Below are 24,416 nucleotides of genomic sequence, written 5' to 3' on the forward strand. Positions count from 1 at the left end.
AACATATTCTTCAATTTTGACAGATGATATTTGATTAGCCTGTTTCACAACTTTAGGAACAACTGTAGAGTATTTATAAGGATCAACATAAACATCAAATCCTTTTTAGGGACATTCAGATGGTTAGCAAAAGATTTTGTAACTTCTACTAAAACATGAGGATCAAGTCCAAACCTGTTACTTAGCTCTTTAAACAATATAGTAGTAGAGAACTTCTCTACACATGAATATTCATATTCAAAACGGGGTTCATTACCTTTATCAAGATCCCAAGCATCAACATTTTTAGAAATGGTATCCAATAGGTCCCTTGCTTCTTTTTGAGTTCTACTAGTGAAACTTCCTTCGGAGGAATTATCCAGAAAGTTCCTAAGATGCCGAGGTAATCTCACATAGAAGTTGATTAATGTAATGCTTTCAGGAATACCATGATAAGGATTCTTACGAATGAGTTCATTCAATGTCCCCCAAACTTGAGCAATACTTTCTCCAACATGAGGCCAAACGTTATAAATATGACAACGATCATCATACGCTTCTTTAGGAGTATAGTACTTGAGATAGAAAACCTTCCTCAGATATTCCCAATCAAGGCGGTATTTATCATCCTGCGGAAGATGGCCGCCAGTCAATTGAAGCCAGTAGTGTAGGTTTCTGGATGTTCTTCCTGCGCATCGAAGAACAACAATCGGACACTCTCACAACCAGTTGGATTTTCCAGTTTCACTAATTAGGTTTTCTCATTTTGCAATGTTTTAACCATGTTCCAAAGTAGTTTGTGTAATGTTCCTTCTCTTTATTAAAATAAAAATAAAAAAAATAAAAACGAGTTATTTTAATGTTTGGGGGCGCATTTGGGGAGCGACGCGCTCCAAACGCGGCACGAAACGTTGAGATCCCCAAACACTCGATCCGGCGGCGTTTAGGGATTGTTTTGGAAACGTGCTCTTAGCTCCTTGGCATTCATGGAATCATGGATACAAGTTCTCTTTTTCGACATGGCACATGAGTGTACGATGTTTACAAAACAACACCTAGTGAGTGAAGTCGCCGAGAAGAAAACCAGCAGCTGCTGTTTGCCACCAACACGAAGCGTAGCGTTAGCGTGCGACAGCGACGACGCAACAGCGGCACAGCAGCAGGAAGACGCAAAAAAGAAAAGAAAGATGGTCGGACTCCACAGAGACCGGCCACGAGGGCAGGCAGCGCAGCATGAAGCACGCACCAAACCAAAAATAAGGCTGGGAAGACGAAGCCGAGGCCCAAAAATATTTGGGGGCCGAGCGGAAGCGCGAATCCCCCCGAATCCTCCCTCCCCGATCCCAATCCCGAATCCCACCCCGTCGCCAGATCTCGCCCCTCCACCGGGCCCGATCGCTGCCGGCGGCGGCGGAGCCTGGACAGGCCGGCCGGCGGTTGGCGGAGATCTCGCCGAGATTTGGCTTTGGGTTGGGTTGGGCTGGTGGGAGGAGCCGGGTGCGTGGACATGGCGTCGGCGCAGGCGTCGTCGTCCTCCACCGCCGCCGCCCCGTCGTCGCGCGAGGCGAGCCGCCAGGCCGGGAAGAAAGCGGTACGTCTGCTGCCTGCCTGTTGCTTGGGGGGAAATAGACGTAGCTGTCGGTCACCCACAATTGCTGCTAATCAGCACCATTTTGGCCTCCACCCGACTGATGTCATACGATAATCAGATATGTTGCGTTGCTTAGCAAGTTGGCCTTGCAATTGTAGTTCAATCAATCAATTTAGCTGAACGTAGAGAAGCCCAATGGCATGTAATTGCGCTTCCCATCATGCCACACTCAGTATGAAACTATCGAAATCTAGCTATGGTTTGTCAAACTTATCTTGAATGCTAGTCCAGCATAATATTCAGTAAAAATTTGGCCCCAGAAGAATGACACTGTCCTGTTTTCTGAACCAGCTAGAGGAGTTCCGTAAGAAGAAAAAGAAGGCGACAAAGAAGGCCACCACCGTTGTAGACCAGGCAGCGCCGGCTGCTCCCAGTGTAGTGGAGAACCCCCTGCCAAATTCCAATAATGGCATCCCAGGAGAAGCCCCGGTGTCTGATTTGGAACCAAGCACATCATCTGCGCCATCTGCAGCCTATGAGAATGGCCCGACGAGCTCTTCCAGAAGCGAGGAGTTTCTGTCAAATGGTCCTGTTGTGAATGCGTCAGCTAATGTTAGTAATGCTGGTCCCCTGCAAGATGCCACTGGCGATGGAGGGAGTAAGTTCTATGGAAACTTGAGCTACTCCGATCTAGTTAATGGGCATCATGATGATTGGAGAGGCGATGCTGCTCGTGGAAGGGCAGAGACCAGTCCTGACAAGGATGCCCCTTTAGCATCTGAATCAAGTGCATTTGGAAACACTAGCAGTGGTTCTAATTCTGCTGAGGTCTTGCCGAATTGGGGAGGAAATTCATCTTTGAGTCAAGTACATGGTACTGAACAATCTAGTTCATTTCCATCTGGCAGCCTTTTTGCGAAGCCGGAAAGAACTTACTCTCAGGATTATTCCCCAGAAAATGATATCTTCGGCCGCTTACGAGGTAAGGCTTTATTTTCATTTATTTTGGTTGCAGTGCCTGATAACTTCCTTGACTATGCAGATCTTTTAACCTTTGTTTTTCCCTCTATGCAGCTACCTCCAAAGACTCTTCCCAAGTAGAGCACTCTGCATATGCCAGCAACCGGGATTATCGCAGTAACTTCAGTAGTTCTTTGGTCGCTGATGGTGTAGATCATGATGCAAATATTGGAATGTTTCGGAATGCATCAGATTCCACACATACTAATTTTGATAAACAGGATTCTTTTATGTCAACTGCTTATCCAACTGCATACAACCGATCCCGGCCATCTTTTCTTGATTCTATTGGAGTACAAAGAGCTCTTCCAACAGAAGCCCCATATGGGGAGCCTCCAAAAGCTAACAATAAGCTATTCGGCAGTTTAAATTCTGAAAGTTCTGCTCTTCGGCAGCCAATTCAACAATCCACACAAAGTGCTGTTGTGGATAATTCTGTTATAACAGGAAGACAAGAATATACTAATGACAAGGGGCTATATGAAAATTCCATACCTCCTGTTTCCTCGCCTTCGAAAGATGAAAAAAGTTCGCACTATGGTAATCAAATGTTCCAAAATTTCACAACACATGAGAAAGATGATGGTTTTGCGACACTAGAGCAGGTGAGGAATACCATCCACTATCTTTTTGTTACGTGTCCTCTTCTGTTTTGTCAGGATCTGTACTTTCCTTAGGATAGCATAATATTCTTATATGGACCAGAGTTGTCTAGCAATTTTTTCAGCGGACAATATACAGACGGATGTTTACTTAGTGTTGTTAGGTTCAATGCCAGGGATACTCAAAATTAGTTAAGCATGAAACACCAAGTGGCGACTAATTGAACTGCTGGTATAGTTTCTGTTTGAACTGAACCAAAGATTGTATGCGAGATCATCTTTCCACCAATGATCTTTCTGGAAGGTTCTCACACCACATATATGCTTCACGCCTTATACACCCACTTTTCTGTCCGTTTCTTGTCATATCGTAATTATTCATTGGTGTATTTCCTTAGTTCAGATTTCTAACACTCACATAATCCCATGTGCTGTAATAGGATATCCCTTGTCACCAGAGATACTATATTCAATCAAATTAAGACCAAAATCTTGGACATATGGCATATTTAAAAAAAATCGTGAAAGTTTCTGACATACCTATCACGTAGATATGAATGACTTGATGGTTGTTTACTAGATAGAGTACTTTTTCAGTTAGCAATTTAGCATGCACATTTTGTTATTTAGGTCATTTCAGTGTAGTGCTCACAGCTGCTCTGATTTGTCTGCCAGCTCATTGAGGATTTGACGACAGAGAAGTTCTCCTTACAAAGGACTCTAGAGAAATCTCAAGAACTAGCGCAAAATTTGGCCACAGATAACTCAGCGCTAACAGATAAGTTCAACCAACAGGTATGTGCACGTTCAAAAGTTTCTTGCGGAGGTTTTCTTGCAATAGGTGGAAGTTGAATATGGTGCCGTCTCAGTTCGCGAAGACTATCATTTATGATTTATGATTGCGAAAAATCCATCAGTGATGTTTTCACATCATCATAGTACTAATAGAGAAATGGGCTAACATAATTTAGTTACTAGCTTCTGATAGGACATAGTGAATTTATTGTCAAATTTTAGTATTCGGTCCCAGTGTTCCGCCACATTCAGATATCTTATTCAACTAGCACAACATGTCAGTGAAGTGAACTCCAAATGTAGCCTGATTCATAATTTTATAGTAAAGTATTTGCACAAAACTTATCTGTAAAAATGGGACATAAGAGCATATTGTAAGCAAAATAAAAACTGAAGTCACATCCGGACATTGCTAGGCGTGAAACGAGATCGAAATATGTAAGTAAGATAGTAAGATTGAACCAAACTGTAGTCAGCTGCTTGATCAATGGATCATAACTCTTAAGTAAATGGATCATTGCATAAATTATCATTTACTTGTGATTTTTAGTTACTTTATGCATTATTTTCCATTTGCAAATAACAGGCACATGTTATCAGCCAGTTGACATCTGACATGGAGAGGTTGCAGGATGAAATTCAAGCTCAACTGGTTAGGACTCTTCCGTCATTTCCAGCAATTTAAGTATGTGTATTTGAAAGTGATTCCGGTTTTAAGAATTTGCAGTCAGAACTTCCTAACATGCTAATGCGTTGTTATTCCGCATGTCCAGCAATAGCATGTTCTAATATTTAAAGATGATTAGGTTGAAGAAATTTAGTGCCCTGGAAAGTGTAAAAACTAATGTTAGCATGAAATCATGACAAGTGTCTGCATGTGGCCCAATGGAGCCAGGGGGATAATTGAAGATTTTCAATATTTTAAACATTGATGGAAAATCCACTTAAAGAGGGCCAATTACTTCTATCACTGTTCTCTACTCCCTCTGCCGGTCTGCCCCAATGGAAGTGGTGCAGACATTTTTCGAGATTTATGTTTGACCATTGATTTGACCAACCAAACAATAATTATATGTTATGCATGTTATATCATTGAATTCGTTTTTGAATAAAGTTTCTCATGATATAATTTTTGTAACAATCGACAATGTTTAACTGGTTGAATTTGTGGTCAAAGTTTGGACACACAAAACAAGGGCGCCACCTCATTGAGACAGAGGGAGTATACTAGATTTTTTTGAGGGGATGTTCTCTATACTAGATGCACAATATGCTTGGATTTGGCTTTTTGGCAGGCCTGCGGGCTACATTATGCTGATGAATTGTTTGGATATTAGAATCACATTTGCTTGCTATGAACACCTTGTCACTAAATGCATGGAGTTGCTTTTGCTATGTTTGAGTTGACGATGATCTGGTGTATGTGCTCAATGTTAGTATAGTTTATCTCAGTATTGTATTTATGATAGTTTTATACAATGCCTTCTCTTCCCCTTGGCACACTTAAATGTTCCAGTTACTACCTTGTAAGAATCCTTGTTAATTTATTTCCAACTCTACTTGTACAACAGCTGGCACTTGAGTCTATCAGAACGGAATATGCTAATGCCCAACTAGAATGCAATGCTGCAGATGAGAGGGGGAAAGTACTTGCAGCAGAAGTCATTCTATTGGAAGATAAGGTGCCTTGCTATCTCCTCAATTGTTTATGTGAAATAGCATTCACTCTTTCAAGTTGACGTACCCTTCTATGGTTGATGCTATTTGAGATCATGAGTTTTTAGAGTATGCAATGCCCCTATAGTTCATAATTACCAGACACATTGTGGGAACGGTTCAAGTAATAGAAAATATCCAATCCAACTGTAGCACATTGCATAAACCCACATCTGGAAGTCTTGATCTTAGTAGCCAGGTTCATCTGGTAGAGACTCGGGGTCTACCAGGCCGGGGACGTAGGTTGTAGGGGTGGAAGTGCACAGATCACGGGGGAGGAAGGCGGCGCCGGCGGCCAGCCGCCGTCGTGAGGGAGGGGGAGGCGGCGCACGGTGGAGAGGCGGCGGCTAGGGTTTGGAACGCCAACTCCTCAGGGAGTTGGCAATAATAGATTGATTATTGCTTGATCGTAAAAGTCTGATTACATCTGTTTATATAAGAGAATAACTGGGCTAAGCCCCTAATTTGGCCCACTATTTGGGCCCCTTCCTGGAATAGGAGATGCCGACCATAACATCATCACATCTTACTAATGAGTCATGGTGGGCACTGGGGTTTACCCGAAATTTCGGGTCGGTTTTTTCACGGTTCGGATTTTCAGATCTGACAAATCGGGTGCACGAAAATTCAGGTTCGGGTTTTCCCGATTTATCCGAACGGGTGCAGCGCCTCTAGAAGCTTCTACCCTAGATGCGGAAGCACAGCTAGAGGAGGCCGAGAGGTGGTTGGTTGTTGGCGGTAAACAAGGAAGGCTGGCGCAGCGGCAAGAGAGGCGGCAGGCCGTAGCCGCTAGCGGGCAGGGCGCCAAGATGCGAAGAAGTCGGACGGCGACTTGTCGGGGACGCAAGCAGCGGTAGCGGCCAGGTGGGGATATGGGTCTCGAAGAGTGGCTTTGTGAGGCAGTGCGGGAGTTAGGATTGCGATGTAGAGTGATTGATCAGGGAAAGGCCAGCGATGGGTGTGCGGTGGAGTGGGCTGCTGGGCTGGGGCGCAGGGGCAGTGCAGGACGCGGGAGGTTAGTCCGCTGGATTGGGCTAGGATTTGGCCCAAGTTTGGGTTAAACAAGCTGTTTGGGTCCCCGAGGCCTACACCCGAATTTAATTCACGTTTCTGAAGTTGCCACCTGATTTGTCAGGATGTGGGTAATTTGGGTCCCGATTCGGGTTCAGGGCTTGGGTTTCGGCTTTTTTGCCCACTGTGACTAATGAGTACACCTCATTTTCTGGTAGCTCTGGAAAATTTTGCTAGCATGCCAGGTGCACACACCCACTGCATATGCTACCTGGCCTCACTATACCAGTTTTCTTATGTTCATTGTATTGCCTCAAGGTTTTGTACCAGCATTTGGCCTGAATTGAACTGTTGTGTACAAAGGCGCACAATGTTGTAAACACCACCAGGAGGGTAGCTTGGCTGGAGTTGGCTTGATAGTTGGTGGGATTAGATCATAGGTGAGATTGTGAGATACATAAATTTTAGGGAGAATTAAATGGGTTTTTGTTGCTTCAGTAATATGAACAAGTGCCTAGCCTATATATAACGGGATGGGTGTAGATTTAGAAATAACAAACTCAATCTCTAATTGGTAACTGTCTAATCTGTCCACAACTACATGATAGCCAGTACACCACAACTACATGATAGCCAGATGTACTACTTGATAGTACTCCTATATCTAATTGGTAGGCATGGCTGTTGCTTTTCAAGCTAGTGCCACCATCTTCTGTGCTGTCAGCTGGCCCTATGTCCCCCCACACACAACATGATTTTAAAACTTCAGTGCTTGTCAGTTTGATATATCTGTATGTTCTGTAGGCTCTTAAGCTGAGGTCAAATGAGTTGAAACTTGAAAAGGAAGTGGAGGGTTTAAATTCAGAGATTTCTTCATACAGGTATGGTTTTGAGCAAATTTATCTTCTAATTTGCGTGCTGCAGTTTTTTGAATGCAGCTTCTTTGAAAGATTCAGAGTATAGGGGAGTTCTCCTGTTTTTCATGATGACCTAAGAAAAAAAACATGAATGCTTCTGGAACAGTCTGTGCGAATAAATATGAAAATTATATGTTGACTTCCCAAAGCATGGTTGCTAGTTAAGGATACTGACAGTAAGTTCTTCTCTTACTTTACATAGGCGCAAAGTTTCTAGCCTAGAGAAGGAACGTCAACATCTTCAATCTACTGTCGAGGCTCTTCAAGAAGGTATATACTACCTCTGTTCTAAAATATAAGCCCTTTTAGAAAGCTAAGTTAGATATCTAAAAAGGCTTATATTTTGGAATGGAGGTGATATCTGTTTACTGTAGTTTAAGACATTCAGACACATTTTTACTGGACTTTTTATTTTTGGTCAACCCTAGAAAATCACTAGCTACTTTGTTTATTATAGCGTCATACACCTTTGTGTTACTTTCTTTCGCTCTCTACTAATGAAAATTGAACTAGATATTTGTGTGGTTGTAATAAGACAGGTAGCGTGTAGACATGACCTGTATATGCAATTGTTGCCACACAATTTGACTGTACTATCAATGCGTTCGGACAGAAAAGAAGCTCCTACACTCTAAATTGAGGAACATTCCTATGAGTGAGAAGGTAAATGCCATAGAGAAACTACCAGTCAACAAAAGAGATGCATCAACCGCGACAGAAGATTTAGGTGTGGTATTACCCTGTCTTTTTATGCCCATCCCATCTATGACAACTACTTTCCTGACTGACGCCAAAAAATGTTTATTTGGATACAGGGGAAAGCAGCTCTTCAGAAGCAATGACTAGTACCAGTGACCAATTACAAGATGTTGGAACATCTATTTCGCGGTCCAACAATATATCTGAGTTTCCTTCATTCGAGGAGCTGTCTTCTAGCATTCCAGACGACCAGCTTAGAATGATTGACAACATCAACTCCTTGATGTCGGAGGTAACCCCTCAAGTTTTTAGGGCTAATTTCTGACATCAATCAGTTGTTCCCACACAACCTTAGCTGACTTCATTTTGGTCTCAACAATGTAACTAAATTGCAGTTAGCAGTGGAGAGAGAAGAGCTACTGCGAGGATTGAGGATCGAGTCATCCAATTGCTCCAAGCTGAAGGTATTGTTCATCTCTTAATTGTTATGCGGCGAATTTGTTCTTCCAACCTCTATATTGACGAGATGCCTTACAGTATGAGATAATTAAGCCCTAGGTACTTTTACACCAGGCCTGTAGTAAACCCTTTTTACTGCTCGACATTTCAATCAAGATCCACCTGTATTACTTTGTTACAGTGCATCAATCTTATTCAAGTTATTATTTGTCTTAAAGGAGCTGAACAGGGATCTAACACAAAAGCTAGAGAGCCAGACACAGAGACTTGAACTGTTGACCTCCCAAATAATGGCTAACGAAAATGTCCTTGCAAAACCAGTCGACACACGGTCCATCAATGATGCAACAATGTATGCTGATGAAGGAGACGAGGTAATACAGTTTTATCATCGAACATCCAACATCAGAGCTGATAGTGGGTCTTTGAGAGTTTTCTTATGTACTGTCACCTTGACCTTTTAGTTTTTTTAAAGGTCACAACACAATATCTATAACATTTGTTGTAGGTGTTTGACTGTCTTTATCGACGCATTACATTCTGTGAACTATACTTTGGTGTTATATCCAGATTTGCCTTGTACAGTTCATTTATATGCCACTGACGTATAATACTATCTAGGTTGTCGAACGGGTGCTTGGCTGGATTATGAAGCTGTTCCCTGGAGGGCCAAAGCGTCGTACCAGCAAACTCCTCTAGTGGAAATGAAAGTTTTAGTATACCATATATTGCCTGTTCATTTATATATTTTTCCTTTTGCCCGGTTTTGGTCATAGCATCCTGAGAAGCTGTATATTGGGGCGATTTGATGTAACCATTCTTTTTTCTACAGAAAATGAAATGAAAAAGTTGGAGCTACAGCATTGTATTGACAGACTGTGCATACATAATAGCCTCCAAGAATATATTCCTCCCATCTTATATTTTGTCGTCATGGGTTGGGGTGGATATGTAAAAGTTGTAATTCAGTAAAAGTTGTACCGACTTTCTTTCTCACATTCCTTTCTTTACCAAACTCAGTATGTGTATGTTTTTCTTTGTGTTAGTTCGCTTCATCTTAACCTCTGATTTGTCCTTCCAAGGGTCTGGCAAGTCAGCATGATCGGTCTGGCCCGAAAAAGGAAACCAGAACCGCCACGCGAGGATCATGAGCCGGTCGGAATCCTTGTTCGAGTCTGAGTCAAGTAAGGTTGTTACTTATTAGCCACGGTGTGTCAGCTAGCTCCCACTAGAAAAGATCGGCCTCACGTACGTCTCGAGTTTTCGTGGATCGATCTGTTCCGGCGAGCGCGAGAAGCAAGCTTTCCTAGACGGCGGCGAAACACTTGGATCAAGGTGTGCTACCTGGGACCGAGATGCCGATCGGACGTAATATCGTGCTACCCATGGTGCTCACCGCCCTCCAAGGGCCGAAAACCGTCGCCTTCCTGAAGCGCGCCGGCGTTCTCCGGCAACCTACGCGCCGCCTGTTTCTGCACATCTTCACGTTATCAGCCGTCCTCCTCGGCGCGTCCTTCTACCTCTTCAGGTTCCTCGCCGGGACGGACGCAGATCTCGAACCCCACTACTACTACATTAGCCCACAAAACTTGTTGGACATCGCCCGTGTCCTCAAGCTCTCCAAGAACTTGTTACAGGGCGACCACCACCAGTGGTGGTTCCGGCTAGCGTACCTGCTCTCGGGCGTCACCCTCGGATGTCTGACCTACATTGCCACCGCCTTCGCGGCGGTGGCGTCGCACTCCGGCGAGCATCACACCTTGTCCTCCTTCCTGCGCAAGGTGAAGAGCAATCTCCTGCGGCCCGCCCTGACCCTCGCTGCCGTCTGTGCCGTGAGGGCGGCGTTCGTGGAGGCTATGGAGGTGTGGCTCCCAACCATGACGGAAAATTGGTACGTACTACGCGGAGTCATGATCGTCGTGCTGCCCTTCTTTGCTGCCATCCAAGCCGTCGGCGCGGTGGCGGTCGTGGCGTCCGTGGCGGAGCCTGGGTTGTGCGGCAAGGGCGCGGTGGCGCGGGCCTGCCGGCTCTTGCTTGGCAAGTACACGCAGGCCTTTCACTCCATGGTGGCGTCAGCGATGCTCGACAGACCGTTTTGGTTGCTGTACACTCTCGTCGCCATGGCTGGCTTGCCGGCCAGCGGTACCGTCAAGTGTTTGCTCCGCATTGCAGAGGAGATGATCGCAGTGGCCCGTGTCACGGTCTACTACTTCGAGTGCAGAAAAAGAGAAGAGCATGAGGGCAAGGCAGGACATAGAGATTAATTACTGTGTTATTTTATTTATGTTTCTATAATACAAACATTTTGAATGTCAGTGTATACGCATTAGTTCAATGTGATTCTGCATTTCCGCATAATATAGATACACATAGATAAATGTGTGTTTAGTTTTTCTATCGCTTGGAAGACCTGGCTTTTTTTAAGTGGTTTCAAAAACATGTTACAGAATAATCAAAGAAAAACGTATCCAATATAGAAATACTAACCTACTCCCATGTAACTCAAGTATTATTGGATTATACTCTTCAAAAATCTTGAGGGTAACTGCGAGCTTAATAAATAGACAAATCCTAAGCAAATGAAATTTCTGCATAGTTCTAACATTATTCACTTCTGTACCAACAACAAACAAAAGAAGAAACTTATCAAAAGAACTTGACTTTCCGAAGTCAGTTCAAACAAAATCGTAAGATTTTGCTCTCTTCTATACAAAAGAAGGTCTAGAATAGTATGATCTCACAAACTGATTACTTACTGGTCATTGCATATTCCATATTCACTAGCGTCTAATGTAGTGCTTCGATGGGCAAACATAAGTAGCAACAGACTCAGGCTGGACTACACCTTGTTGTGGGTCGGAACACTGAGGTAGAACTTTGTGTTCCTGAAATCATCAAGAAGTGGATTATAGCCATCTTTGGTCTTTGTCTTCAGTGGCAGCCCAAACTCCTCCATGAAGGCAGCCGAATCAAGCTGATAAATGCCAAATAGCAACTTACTTTTCAGTACCCAAGTTATACAGAGATATAAACAAAATCAGAATTCTACGCAACATGAGCTATGTTGGCATGAGCAGGCTGAACTTACTATGATCGTTCTCCTACTCTTCACTGGTTTAAAAGAACCACGATTCTTCTGCTCTCTTGAAAAGACAGAGCAGTGATGGTCGATCTGCTCCAAAAGCCAGAAATTGGTTGGGAAGAAGATATCCGCATCACCCTGGAAGAGTGGCAAGTGACATAACTAAGCTTACCAGGTCACATATATGCCAAAGTTGTTGTTTTACAAAAACATACCAAATTACACCAGGACATTTTTTAATTTCTTATTCTTGGTTCTTTTCTCAAGAAGACATACACAGCTAAGAATAGATTGTCTGCTTACGACATAACAGCACATAACCTAGTGCATGAATAAAACAAAAATGCAATTTCTGTGCAAACCTGTGCATCAAGATAGTTGTTATGATCCAAGGTTTTCCCATCCTTCTACAAAAGTGAAACAAGATGAATGAGACATTCAGAAGTAAGGCCACTGTCTTCATATCTAAATATGACGGTAATTGCATGAACATCACGTGTAAGGACACAAATATCAAGAAAACTAAAAAACATGGTGTTCCACCATTCTCAGGGCATATTAATTGACACCACTTACTGCTTTGCTAAAGAAATTCACCAAATAGTCAGAAAAGCAAAAGCCTGTCACCTTTGAAGAAACCAATGGAGCTCTATCGCCAGGTATGCTAACATCAGGAAGATAACTGAAGTCCGAAGCAATAAGGGACATGCTTGGCAAAGCTTCATGTAAAGTATCCAGCAGTTTCTGTATTAATATAAGAAAATCTGGACGTAAGCTAGTCACATATACCGGTATCTAACATCAACGGTAGAACTTGTATTTTATAATTTAACTTAGCAGCACAGGTCCTGGAATACATACCAAGCATCCAGTTGGTAACCAAGCTCTCCGAGGCTTTGGAAAAACTTTTGAGAAGATACCTTTTGCAGCAAATGATAGTTTTTCTCTCAAAGAAGGATCCTGTTCATTCATGCTAACAATCTCATTGCAGCGGGAAACTAACGGGTCTTGTAATGGTTTGTAGACCTCACAGACTTGTGAACTTTCTTAAGAAAAAAATTAAGAAAAATGATTAATGAAAGAGATTAAGAAACCGAGTAGCTACTAGCTAAATAATTTCCCATAATAACAGGAGGTCCTTTTTGAATAAAGAAATAGTGAGGATACATGGAAAATCAATTAATAAAATAACTATAAAGGAAAAGGAGGTGACCCTTCAACAATAACATCAACCAAAATAATAAACGACACAATTTAAATCAAGTAAAACTAGCAGGTGTCAAAAGTTAATTAGTTCATAATGCATTCCCAACTGTAGGATCTCATTCAACTATGGCCCCATATAAACAGTGGATATAAAAGCAAGCAAACTGAGAAGGAAGAAGATTTTTAAGATTGTGTTTGCCAATTCTAGGGATACACATAATTGAATCTAAAAGCAAACAAGATACTTCAGACATGGTAGAAAGCAAAGGTTCTAGCTAATATCTTGCAATGAACGTGAAAGTTGAAACACAAAATTACAAACCTGCCGTTTACTTTTTCAATCCACACTTCCATCCATGGGGAGACCTGATTTGGTGAATAGACAAGGTCATGAGGTAGATTGTCAAGTACCTGAAATTCCGCAAACAGAAAGTTACTATTAGAACTGCTGTCAGAATCTCCGTTAAGATATGATTGCAAGACTAAATTTTCTATATGAATAGCTTAGTTTCTTTAGAACCAGGACATATTAGTACTGCAAATAATATGACAGCCAGAATTATCATTAGCCAGTTGCTCCAGAATGGAAATAACAAAATGGCATGCATGATATGGCTGGTGATCCTATTTTTGACTATTAAATCATGTAAATAAAAAGAAACATCAACAGAACGAGAAAATTGCCAGTCCAATGTTACTTTTGCAAATCATGTCCAAGCACACAAACTGAGTAGTTTGTGTCAGCTAGTCCTACAAACATCTCATATTGTTCTGGCGGCTATGAATATATTGCTGACACACTGCATGAAAATGATGATGGCACTTTGTTTGTTTGACTGAGCAAGTCCAAGCAGTACATACCTCAAGCATGAGCACCCAACATGGTTGGGGATCCTTGGAGCCTGCAAAGGGGACAGGGAGATTTAGATCACAACCATTTCAAAAATTGGCTAATACAAATGTGATGATGGCACAGAGGTATAAGTAAGGAATCTGTGTAATCCACAATTAACTATCAGCACAATTTCACGTCTAGTACTTATACATAGTAGAATATCAGCTATTGCAGGCTGGAAACAGCGTAAGATGGTGCTCAAAGCTCATGTAACTGATCTAAGACAAGGATTATTGTAGAAAAGTTCCAGCACCAATATAGCTAGGCATAAGAAGCCAGCTTACCCCATCCACTTCTGTCAGTTGCATCACGATGCTCCACTGTAAACTTTGACAAATGGCTCTGTACTTCACCGACAGTTTCCAACTGCTTTTCAGCAAGGGAGGAGCTGATCTCTACTGAGCTAGCAAATGAAGATAAAAGGAAGGTCAAAGCATATTGAATCACCCAAAGGAAAATGCTGGAATGGTGAATGCTGTTAAGGAGTGCAAGGCATCATGTAGAGTACTCTGAATGTTGATACATCACATGCCAGAAGCACGTTATTCTGCCTTACCAATAAATAGGACTCTGTATTCTTGACGAGGAACTTTAATTATGACAAAAGAGCTGCTTACATGTATTTCATATTATTGTAGACTTTTGGCGGAGCATTTAACATCATGTAATCAAGTACACCCTTAGCACATGTCCCAGATCCACCACCAATTTCATAAATCTGACCAGTACAGGAATAGATTTCAAATGGTTAGGGTACAAAAAGAAAATAAATAAGATAATGTGTCGTCATATGATAAAGCACACAAGTGTATTTGGAGCTTTATCCATTGAGGAGGTGCGAAGCTATATGAGAAAGAATACTGCCAATGCACCTTCAATGGGACTGAAAGATTAGCTGTGCGCAGGATTGATGCAGCTATTGCGTGGGCATACCATGGCTGCACCAGAGAAGCAAAACATGCATCAATCGCTAAAATTGGGAAGAAGTCACCTCCTCTTTAACAGTTCAAGCACAAAAGGGCACCTTAAAAAGCTCCACTGGAGTAAACCAAGAAATATCGTGTTTCTTATACAGCTTATCAAGATGCTTCATGTATGCACTCCTCCCTGCGTGATATAACACCAAATTATTTGCAGCTATAACCAAAAATGCCGCATACTGTATATTAACACAGCATTGCACATAATCAGCATCTACTAAAGATCAATGAACTTCGGCATCCAGGAGAGAACATTCCAGGTCGCAAATGGTTCTAAAAGCTCGAGTAAAAACTGTTCCGCTCGGACCACGGCACACACGCATATAACATGTTCGTGGAAATGCGACCCCAACAAACAATTGGAGATATCCGATTCTTGCAATGCCGGAACACAAAACGAAACCTCGCGCATCAAGTCTACTCCGAGAAACGGAATCCAGCTAGGGAGAATGAGGAGAGACGGGAGAAGCGGAGTCCAAGACTCCGGAGAGTACCCTGGAGCTGGTTGAAGCGGATGGCGGAGTCGAGCACACCCACGGGCCCCGCCCGCTTGGAGAAGTAGCCGTGGTTGGGATCGTAGAGCGCCGACTTGACGAAATCCCGAACCTGCGAGCGAGGGAAGCTCCCCTGTCAAATTAAGCAGCAGCCCGCACCGCAGCAGGGAGATCTCTGAGTGCCCGGAAATCCCCTCGACGCTTACCAGAACGGGCTTGTCGCCGGCGACGATGCCCGAAGAGAACAGCGCCACCGGGGCCCACCGCGCCACGCGCCGGAGCGCGGGGACGGTTGCCAGGTACGCCGGCGCCATGGCGGAGCCGCAGCGTGTGTCGTTGTGGCGGCGGCGACGGCGGCGGCGCTTCTGGACCTTTCCAAAACGGAAATGAAGCGACACTTTCTGGGCCAGAAAGTAGTTTGGAAGAGCGTTTCTGGCCCAACTCCGAGCCCGTTCATTCGAGCCGCGCCGCGCGATCTATAAAAGAGGGGAAACCGAATGCTGCCGTCGACTCGTCGCCGGCTCACCAGAGAGAGAAAAGTTAGAGAGAGAGCAGAGCAGAGCAGAGCAGAGCAATGGCGCGGGTGCGCGGCGGCGGGAGGGTAAGGGGGAGGGGAACGGGCAGAGGGAGGGCAGTGACGCGCCCCGTCGCCGACGGTCCACCGGAGCGGCAAGCGGCGTTCGAGGCGCGCAAGGCGGGGCTGATGGAGAAGGCGCTGGAGCTCGCGGAGATGGAAGACGCGGCCGTCGCGGTGGTCTGCTCGGCCATCGACGGTCTGGGCGGTGCGGACGCCTGGCCGTCGGCGGAGGGCGCGAGGGCGGTGGCGGAGCTCTTCCACGAGCTGCCGGAGGAGATCAGGAGCACGGGGGGCCACGCCAGCCACGTCCAGGGCCTGCGCGACGCGCAGAGTTCCAGGCTGGCCGAGGTGCGGGAGGGCGGCATCGCGGCCGCGCTTGGGCCGTCGGAGCGCGCGCTCGACGGCTTGTCGGTGGAGGCGCTCCGGGAGGTGCTCGCTTCCGTCGAGGCGTCCCAGAAGGCCGCGCGGAGCAGGATCCGGCAGCTTCAGCCCCAGTCCGATGAGAGCGTGGCGGAGAACTCCGTGTCCGTGGCGGACGAGGAAGCCGGGACCGGGACCCCCGCGAGCGGCGAGGTGCAGGGGAAGCTGAGGCAGCTGCCGGAGGATCTCACGGAGAAGCCCCAGCCGGCGAACGGGAACGCCGCTCCGGACGACACCGAGATGATCGAGATCGAGCGCATCAACGTGGCGGGCGAGGAGGACGCGAGCGTCCTGCAGGTTCGGAGGAGGCAGAAGCAAGCACAGGACGCCGACGAGGTGCAGAGAACGCAGAAGCAGCCACCGGGCGACGACGTTGAGGAGGACGCTGCGTGGATGAAGCAGCTAGTGGAGGATCTCAAGGAGAAGCCCGAGCCGGCGAGAGGGAGCGCCGCCCCGTACGACGTCGCCGGGATGATCGACTACATCAACGTGGGCGGGTACGTGATGGAGCGCGACGCCTACGATTTCATCCGGTTCGACCTCGGGATGTTTCCGCCCAGCATCGAGCCCGAGTCGCCGGACTGCGACGAGCCGCTGCGGCTGTGGTCGTGGGACAACTCCTCCTACCCCGACGGCGCGCCGCCGCCACCGCCGCCCAAGTAAGCTGCGTACGTGCTGGTTGCAGAACGGTCGATGTGACGAGTTCGCCCAATTCTGGAGGATAGCTTCGTATCGATCGTAGGTTTCTGATCATCGCCGTCGTCAAGCTGAGTTCCGAAGTAGTGACGACGGCTTTGCCGGCCGGAACGCCGGTCTGACAGCGTTGGAAGCCAATGTAGTAAACCGGCATTGCTATAGTCTAGATATGTAACTGTAGACTGGACACTGTAGATCGACTTCGTCTATGAACATCGATGAAATGGGAGTATAAATGAGCGCTAAAACCAATTTCGCTTATGCTGTGTTTGGATGTATGGAATTGGGCTCGGAATCACCAAATCTGGAATTTGTGAGCAGTTTCCACCGTTTGGATAGGCCTTAGAATCTGAGCCTGGAAACCGAGCCCAAATTCCACGGGCCGAATCTGTACGTGTAAACATCAAGCGAAACGTTCCGAGGTCCGACCCTCGGAATCGCTCGGAAACTGCGTGCGTGCTCCTCGCGAACGAGCCAGAGCGGAAGCAGCGACGCAGTTCATCGTCGAGGAACACGCTCCCGTCGTCGTCGCCGCCACCATCCCGACGAGACCGGCTGGATCCCGTCGTCCTCGCCGCCTCCATCCCGACGAGACCGACCGGAGCCCGTCGCCGCCGCCGCCTCCATCCCGACGAGACCGACCGGAGGCGCTCGACATTGGCTCCTGGCCGCGAGCGGAGGTGCTCGGCGTCGACTCCTGGCCGCGAGCGGAGGATCCTGGCGTTGCTCTTGGACAGCGGACGCAGCGCTCGGCTCCTGGCCGCGAGCGGAGGCCCGTATGGCGTCGGGGAGGGCGGATCTAGGCGAGTACGGCGCCGGGGAGGATGGATCCAGGCGAGCGGAGGCACGTACCGCGTCGGAGACGACGGCTGCCTCGCCGGCAAGTGCTGGCCGGAGCTGGGAACGATGGGGATGGAGGCCCTCATCGTTTTCTTTATTCATTTTTTTTTAATATGGGCAGTTGGGCACGATGATAGCTGTGGTCAATTTCTTTTCTACTGTGTGTGCTAAATAATATATATACAATCTAATTTTTTTTACATGTACACAAATTTATATTGTTCAAATTCAACAAAACACCAAATTCCAAAATTCCAGTGTTTGTACATCCAAACAGGATTTGGAATTGGGTTGACTCTTCGATTTCAACATGAAATTCCGAGCACATCCAAACAGCTGAATTGTATTTCAGAGCCAATTCATTTCCATATTGGATTTGGAATCTGAAAGTCCAATTCAATTCCATAGATGATTCTATGCATCCAAACACAGCATAGACAATCTCTGCTTATGCTTTTGAAGAAATATCACATATGGTCATATGGAGAACCATTGAGCAATTAAGGGCGTCTTTGATTGTTTCAATTTTCATAGGAAGTTTTGAAAGTTGAAATCCTTGGTAATTTTTCGTACTTGGTTTGTTGTCATATAAAAGTTCTTCCCAAAAAGGTTCTCCAAGATTCGTTTGACCTATAGAAGTTCTGATATCCACTCAAAATCCTTATGAAAGCATCATGTGATCAAACAAACTTCGATGGAAGTAAAATCATGTATAATTCTTCGAATGGATGTGATATTGCAATCTCGCGTTTCTTAATCCCGCAAAATAATTTTTTTTTGGCAAATTAAAGATACCCCATAATGTTGGTCGGGTAGACCATGGACCTCTTTGGTTTACATAATTTCAAAAACAAGGATTAGAAAGGTGTATAATTGCAATGGCTATGCTAGTCATGGAATTGTGTTTGCACCAAGCCACCAATCGTTGGAATGGAAAAAATATTTGAAAAAACAACCCATATATGGAAAATATCTTTTGACATTTGAGGGAAAAAACATCTTTTACTAAGTAATAAGTCCAACACGTCTATAACCCCTAGATATTTTCCCCCCTCAACTGTCGCTTGTAATGGGGGTCATGGACGTGTTGGAGTCAAATTGTCTAGTGTCACAATACAAAAACCGGCATTCGATAATTCTAATTTTCGAGCTATTATAGTCTTTTTTTTTTGTTCTAACTATAGTTTGGATGCGCAGGTCAAGTGTAATAATGCTAAAATTGCTAGAAACAGATTCACCTTGGCAAAGTTTCATCTCTCGCGCTTCTAACACGCCAAGTGCCGCATTCACCCTTTTTCACGTGTTTCCTGCTTGTCAAGTGCCAACTTCTCTTTTCTCAAGGACCGGTGTCTGCATGTGCGACAAGTGTCAGAACAAGAGAATTATGGTGGGATTTTTCTTTTCCATGCTGGGTACGCCGGAGGTTGTAGGCATATTTATTTCAAGATTTGAATTCTTAAAATAAAATATCCTTTGAACCATTCGTTCAAATTAGGAGCAGTTTTCAGTCACGATAAGTTCTTTAAAAATAGATTCCATGTTGATAGGTTTTGATTTTTTACTACCAAACTAGTACCATTGTACGCTTTTGTTTGTTTGTAAGTGTACTCCATTTTTTATTGAGTTGTACATTGAATTTTAGTGTACTTTCTTATTTCGGTTTCCATGTATTTGTACTTTCGGGTTTTTAGTGTACTTTGTACTTAGGTGTCTAGGTATTTGTACTTTTGGGTTGTTACTGTAATTTGTACTTCGGTTTTAGCACACTCATACCTGTACTCCGGTTAGTGTACTTTGTACTTTCTTCCGTTTTAGCATACCTTAAACTTTGGTTTTATTATACTTGTACTTTTAGTACACTGTACTTTGTTTTTTAATTAGTGTATGCTTATATTTTTATTATAATAATGTGAATATTTACATATATTAACATCACATATGCACCTCCTTTACTTCTTTTAAAGCATGGTGAGTTTAGAGCCCCTTCCAATTGTCTTCGTACAAATAGCTGGTGGGTCATTTTCAAACATCAATAAAATCTATTCTATCATGGTCATGACCTACAAAAAAATATATTTTAAAATATGGTCAGATGGCACATGCATATGAAAATTACAATCCCTAATATGCACCTCCTTTGTTATTTGAAACTTTAAGTGTATGTGTTCTCATTCAAAAACATCACACCAGGTCTGATGTTAGCTTGTTCTTTTGGAGCGTCGATAATATATGTTTATGTCTCATACATGATCTATAAAAGCAAAACATATATGTAAATACAGAATTAAATATGGTAATATAAAACATGCACACAAATAAAAACGGATAATTCTCCCACTGCACCTCTTTTGATATCGGAGAATTTGGTGAATTCTTCGTTTCCATCCAGGATCATCATGTCGAGGCCTATTGTCTTTATAAGTGAATATAATCTAGAAGTCATATATTTAAATGAAATATATCGTTGACCACTGCCGTGCAATCCGATGCAACATAGACTCTATGGAGGCCCAAATCTTCTACCAATGCTAGAGTTTCTCGACAAGCTAGGGTTTCTATGGTAGCCAGATCAGAAATTCCGGAGACAATAGCATAAGCTCTGATGTCTTATGATGAGTCCTTTTTGCTATTCTCTTTTTCAAGTAATCTACATATTCTTTATTATTTGTAGATGGCGGGAAGTCATGGCCCGCAGCAATGGGCCGGGTTTGGCCATCAATTTAGTTCCTCTATCAAGAACACACGTTTCTGCTTTTATTCTCTTATATACATGTTCATTTGCCAAACTTGTTGGGGTTAAGAATTATCGAAATGCTGCATATTACTTGGAGGTGACATCACTTATATATACTAGATGGTACCCGTGCGTTGCTGCGGGAATTCCATCAAACCTATTATAAAGATGTAAAAATAAAGAATGTGATTATGATGTATCGTGGATACTCATGATAGTTACACATTTTAGCACGTCATGAAGTCAAATCTCACACGTACCAAACTGACGTGAACCATACATTTGGCGAAGAAGCTTATGTGTGACTTACACAGTTACACCAAGGTAAAAAGCTGCTTGGGTGTAGACTAAGCATGAAAAACACACGATCTAGTTGTTCACATGTAAATGAAAAAAAATATCCTCAAATCGCATTCACAGATAAGCATCCTAAATCATGCAAAACATTGAAGAATAGCCTCTTGCAACTATTCAAGAAATATCATTATGCATTATGCACAATTTATTTTAGCAAATTGAATGTAATAACAATAAGAGACTGTTTGTACCGGCGGTCAAGAAGTGGATTAATGGCTTATACGTTATCATGGACACTTCCAAAAGATAAACATAGCTTAGATAATTTATATGAAGAAATATGGGCATCGAGTTGATTGTGGGAGACATAACTTTTCATACTTCCAATAGCAGTACTTCTCTGCATAGCGACGATATTAAGACCCTGCAATAAGAACTGAGAAAGACACATGGATTACTTGTACTGACGGCTTTGTGCTGATTCTGAGGATTAGCTTAGGATGCATAACATGATCAACCCTAGATAACTAAACTACATATTGCTGGCTAAAAATGAAGCATAAAACAAATAAGAGGAGATATGATAAATAGAACACGCTCGGAGACATTTAGTTGAAGGACTGCCGTAGGCCAAGATATCTGCTATTACATAACCTATAAAAGAAACTGGTTTTCTTTTATTTGATCCAACCAGATTATAATAACATCGATAAATAGCGTTGTGTCAAGTTCGGTTGTATCAACTCAAACTCAAGTTCGGTTAAATCATGTACTCAAAACCAGAATAGTCAGAAGTTGGCATTTGCACTGTTGCAGCCCTTGTATTACTAATAAAACAATTCAGTATAAATTCAGTCAGTCTGAAAACCAGAATCGATCAAGCAAAACTGAACTAACATGAGTACATATGCAAGAAGGGAAATACCTTACAGATCGACAGTGGAGGTGAAATACCTTACAGATCGACAGTGGAGGTGCCGCTGGGTCTCCCTCTCTAGAGAATATCCAAAGTTTCAGTAGGATTGTAAAACCACCTGTGACATTGTGACTATCTGCAGCCCAATAAAAAAAGATCCCATTACTCCATTTGCAGACTCAAATTCTCTGTCGTTGCTTTTGTCCAAATCAGGATTACTCGTTGGCGAATAATGTTGTGTAACCGGCAGTAGAGCACGTTCGTGGCCGCAATCATTAATCACAACCATCTCATTTGCTAGCCCCGATGTTTAATCGCTCACGCAGACGCATCAAGCTGCCGCTGCTGCGAGTACAACATGCCGCCATGGAAATTCCCAGCGCCGAAGCTTCAAAGCTGCTTGTGCCCTCGTCGCACGAGCTCAATCGGATACCGATGTGAAGACATGCTCACGCTTCGTCCGGGTAACGCGGAGCAAAAGGAAAAGATAAGAGCCACTCAAATGGAAGCAGGGTTGTGATTTTGCAACTACAAGGTTGTGCTATAATAACCATGATAGAGGATTTGGTTCCCCATTTTCCACTCGTCAGGTCTAAAAAGAAAATTGAAACATCAAGAGCGGCAACAACAAAACAATAAAGCATGTGCATGTTTCTTGTGCATACCTCAAAGGTTAGGCGATGGCCTGTAAAATCCAAGGGACAGAGGATGCGGACGGGAGAATGGCCGTCGATACAATTATCATGCTCTGGTTGCCATATGTCCATATGGGAATTGGGAGAGGGGATGCCTGCTCCCAGTGGCGGAGCTTGAGAGAAAACACTGGGGGGGGGGGCAAAATACAAAATATGAGTATTTAGGGGGGGGGGGGGCAAAAGACCAAAAAAATTCTTCTAAGCTGTCACAAAAACTTGGTAAAAAGCTTGGGGGAGGGGGGGTGGTAAGCTACGCCACTGCCTGCGCCCATATGTTGGCATTCTGGGTTCAGACTTCAGAGTTTAGATGAGGTCGGAGGAGAAATAGCCCCGTTCAACAGGTGTCACCGGAGAGGAATTGAGGAGCACGTCATGGCTTTATCATCTGAGATCAGACCCACTGCATCTGTTCCTTGTGTGTGTCGTGGTGGAGGGATTGTGGGGGGGAGACGAAGAGGAAAATACAACGTGCCTTTTAAATAGGGCAGTTGTACAACCTGAGGAGATCAAGAGGAAGAGTAATAACAGAGGAGAAATGGAAAATTTAGTGGAGTCGAGGGAGAGTGGGAGACACCAGGTCCGAGATTTTCACAACGATCTCAAAGAAAAAAATTGTGGTGACGTGGCTTTACCAAATCACAGCAAATCCCTGTAGTGGGGTGCTTCTATTTAGGAATAGAAGATATCTCTAAATATACAATGGATGCTTCTAGCAAGTTTGATGATCTGTTGTTGAATTTTGGTGGTTATCCTCCAATTTGGACATATGCATTCCTTGGCCTTTGATCAGTAAGCCAGAGTGGAAAACAAATTAACTAAAACCTAGCTTGCTAATGAAGTAGTAGAAGATCAAGTACTTAATTTGGCAATTTTTAGTTGTTATATTTTCTGATGGCTTCATCCCACAATATGTTCATATCATACATTGTTACCACTTTTTTTCACTCTAGAAGCACAAATACTTGGATACATATCTGATACACGATGGTTTCATCCCAAAATATGTTCATATCATACATTGTTACCACTTTTTTCACTCTACGAAGCACGGATGCTTGGATACATATCCGATAAACGATACCGGGATACGACAATTTTTCAAAAACACAGACACGGGATACATTTGTATATGTGCATTATTTAGCTAAAAATACGGGAATTAAAGTATTTTTCATCAACAACTAATAGTTGGGATGCATTTTCAGAAAGTTGATACCGTTGAGCTTGAACTCGAGCCCACAATCCAAGTTTTTCTTGACGGCACCGAGGTAAGGGTGTGAAGTGGGAGCTATGCCAGGTGGGCTTTCTCGGGAGGAGCGTCGTTGGTTTTCTTGTGTCCCTCCGGTATCCCATCTGTATACATCTGTTGTGGTTGTTTATTTCTTTATTTTTAATTAAAAAAAAATATATCGGGAAGTACCTAGGTATCCATGCAGTATCCGATTATTGGGGGACATTGCAGTTTGTCATGTTCATTAATAAAGCCCGAAGTTTCCATGCAAAAAAGGATCATTGGCAATGTTGCCAAATTCAGCTTGGCTCCTGGCAGCATATGCACCCTCTACCAAAAAATTATATTTCGAAATATCAAAATTTCTTGACGAAATATTCTATATGTACATCTTCACAATATATATGTATTCAAGTTTCGTGAGGAACCAAAATTTTGTGTACGACTGTGGCATCTGTGCAAGACCGTTCGTCGTGGTCAACCAAGTCGGCCTCTTCTTTGTACACGCCAACCGGAGATCGCAGGTCAACACGTCGCTCGACTCCGGTGCACACGAAACTCCCT

General features: G+C 43.9%; 3 protein-coding genes across 3 annotated transcripts; 2 read left to right on the top strand and 1 right to left on the bottom strand.

The window, feature by feature from the left end:
- Positions 1-1,171: 1,171 nt before the first annotated feature.
- LOC127345303 (protein BLISTER) lies at positions 1,172-9,785 on the top strand. The gene is made up of 13 exons (XM_051371754.2): positions 1,172-1,570; positions 1,922-2,552; positions 2,645-3,195; positions 3,868-3,987; positions 4,574-4,639; positions 5,559-5,669; positions 7,519-7,595; positions 7,834-7,901; positions 8,245-8,358; positions 8,447-8,622; positions 8,726-8,794; positions 9,008-9,163; positions 9,411-9,785. Exons 1-13 carry the CDS (start codon positions 1,487-1,489, stop codon positions 9,486-9,488), a joined length of 2,301 nt encoding a protein of 766 aa, XP_051227714.1. The 5' UTR covers positions 1,172-1,486; the 3' UTR covers positions 9,489-9,785.
- A 1,576-nt stretch (positions 9,786-11,361) lies between these two features.
- Positions 11,362-15,841, bottom strand: LOC127345304 (protein arginine methyltransferase NDUFAF7 homolog, mitochondrial). Its single transcript, XM_051371755.2, has 13 exons — positions 15,653-15,841; positions 15,447-15,558; positions 14,997-15,079; positions 14,845-14,910; positions 14,590-14,690; positions 14,257-14,375; positions 13,939-13,979; positions 13,400-13,488; positions 12,733-12,913; positions 12,499-12,615; positions 12,234-12,278; positions 11,878-12,009; positions 11,362-11,763 (listed from the first exon to the last, which is right to left on the bottom strand). Exons 1-13 carry the CDS (start codon positions 15,758-15,760, stop codon positions 11,629-11,631), a joined length of 1,329 nt encoding a protein of 442 aa, XP_051227715.1. The 5' UTR covers positions 15,761-15,841; the 3' UTR covers positions 11,362-11,628.
- A 179-nt stretch (positions 15,842-16,020) lies between these two features.
- LOC139838238 (uncharacterized) lies at positions 16,021-17,321 on the top strand. Its single transcript, XM_071827622.1, has one exon. The coding sequence runs from the start codon at positions 16,021-16,023 to the stop codon at positions 17,104-17,106; it is 1,086 nt and encodes a 361-aa protein (XP_071683723.1). The 3' UTR covers positions 17,107-17,321.
- The last annotated feature ends 7,095 nt before the right edge of the window (positions 17,322-24,416 follow it).

Source organism: Lolium perenne, chromosome 3, assembly GCF_019359855.2.
Source record: "Lolium perenne isolate Kyuss_39 chromosome 3, Kyuss_2.0, whole genome shotgun sequence".
Lineage (NCBI taxonomy): Eukaryota > Viridiplantae > Streptophyta > Magnoliopsida > Poales > Poaceae > Lolium > Lolium perenne.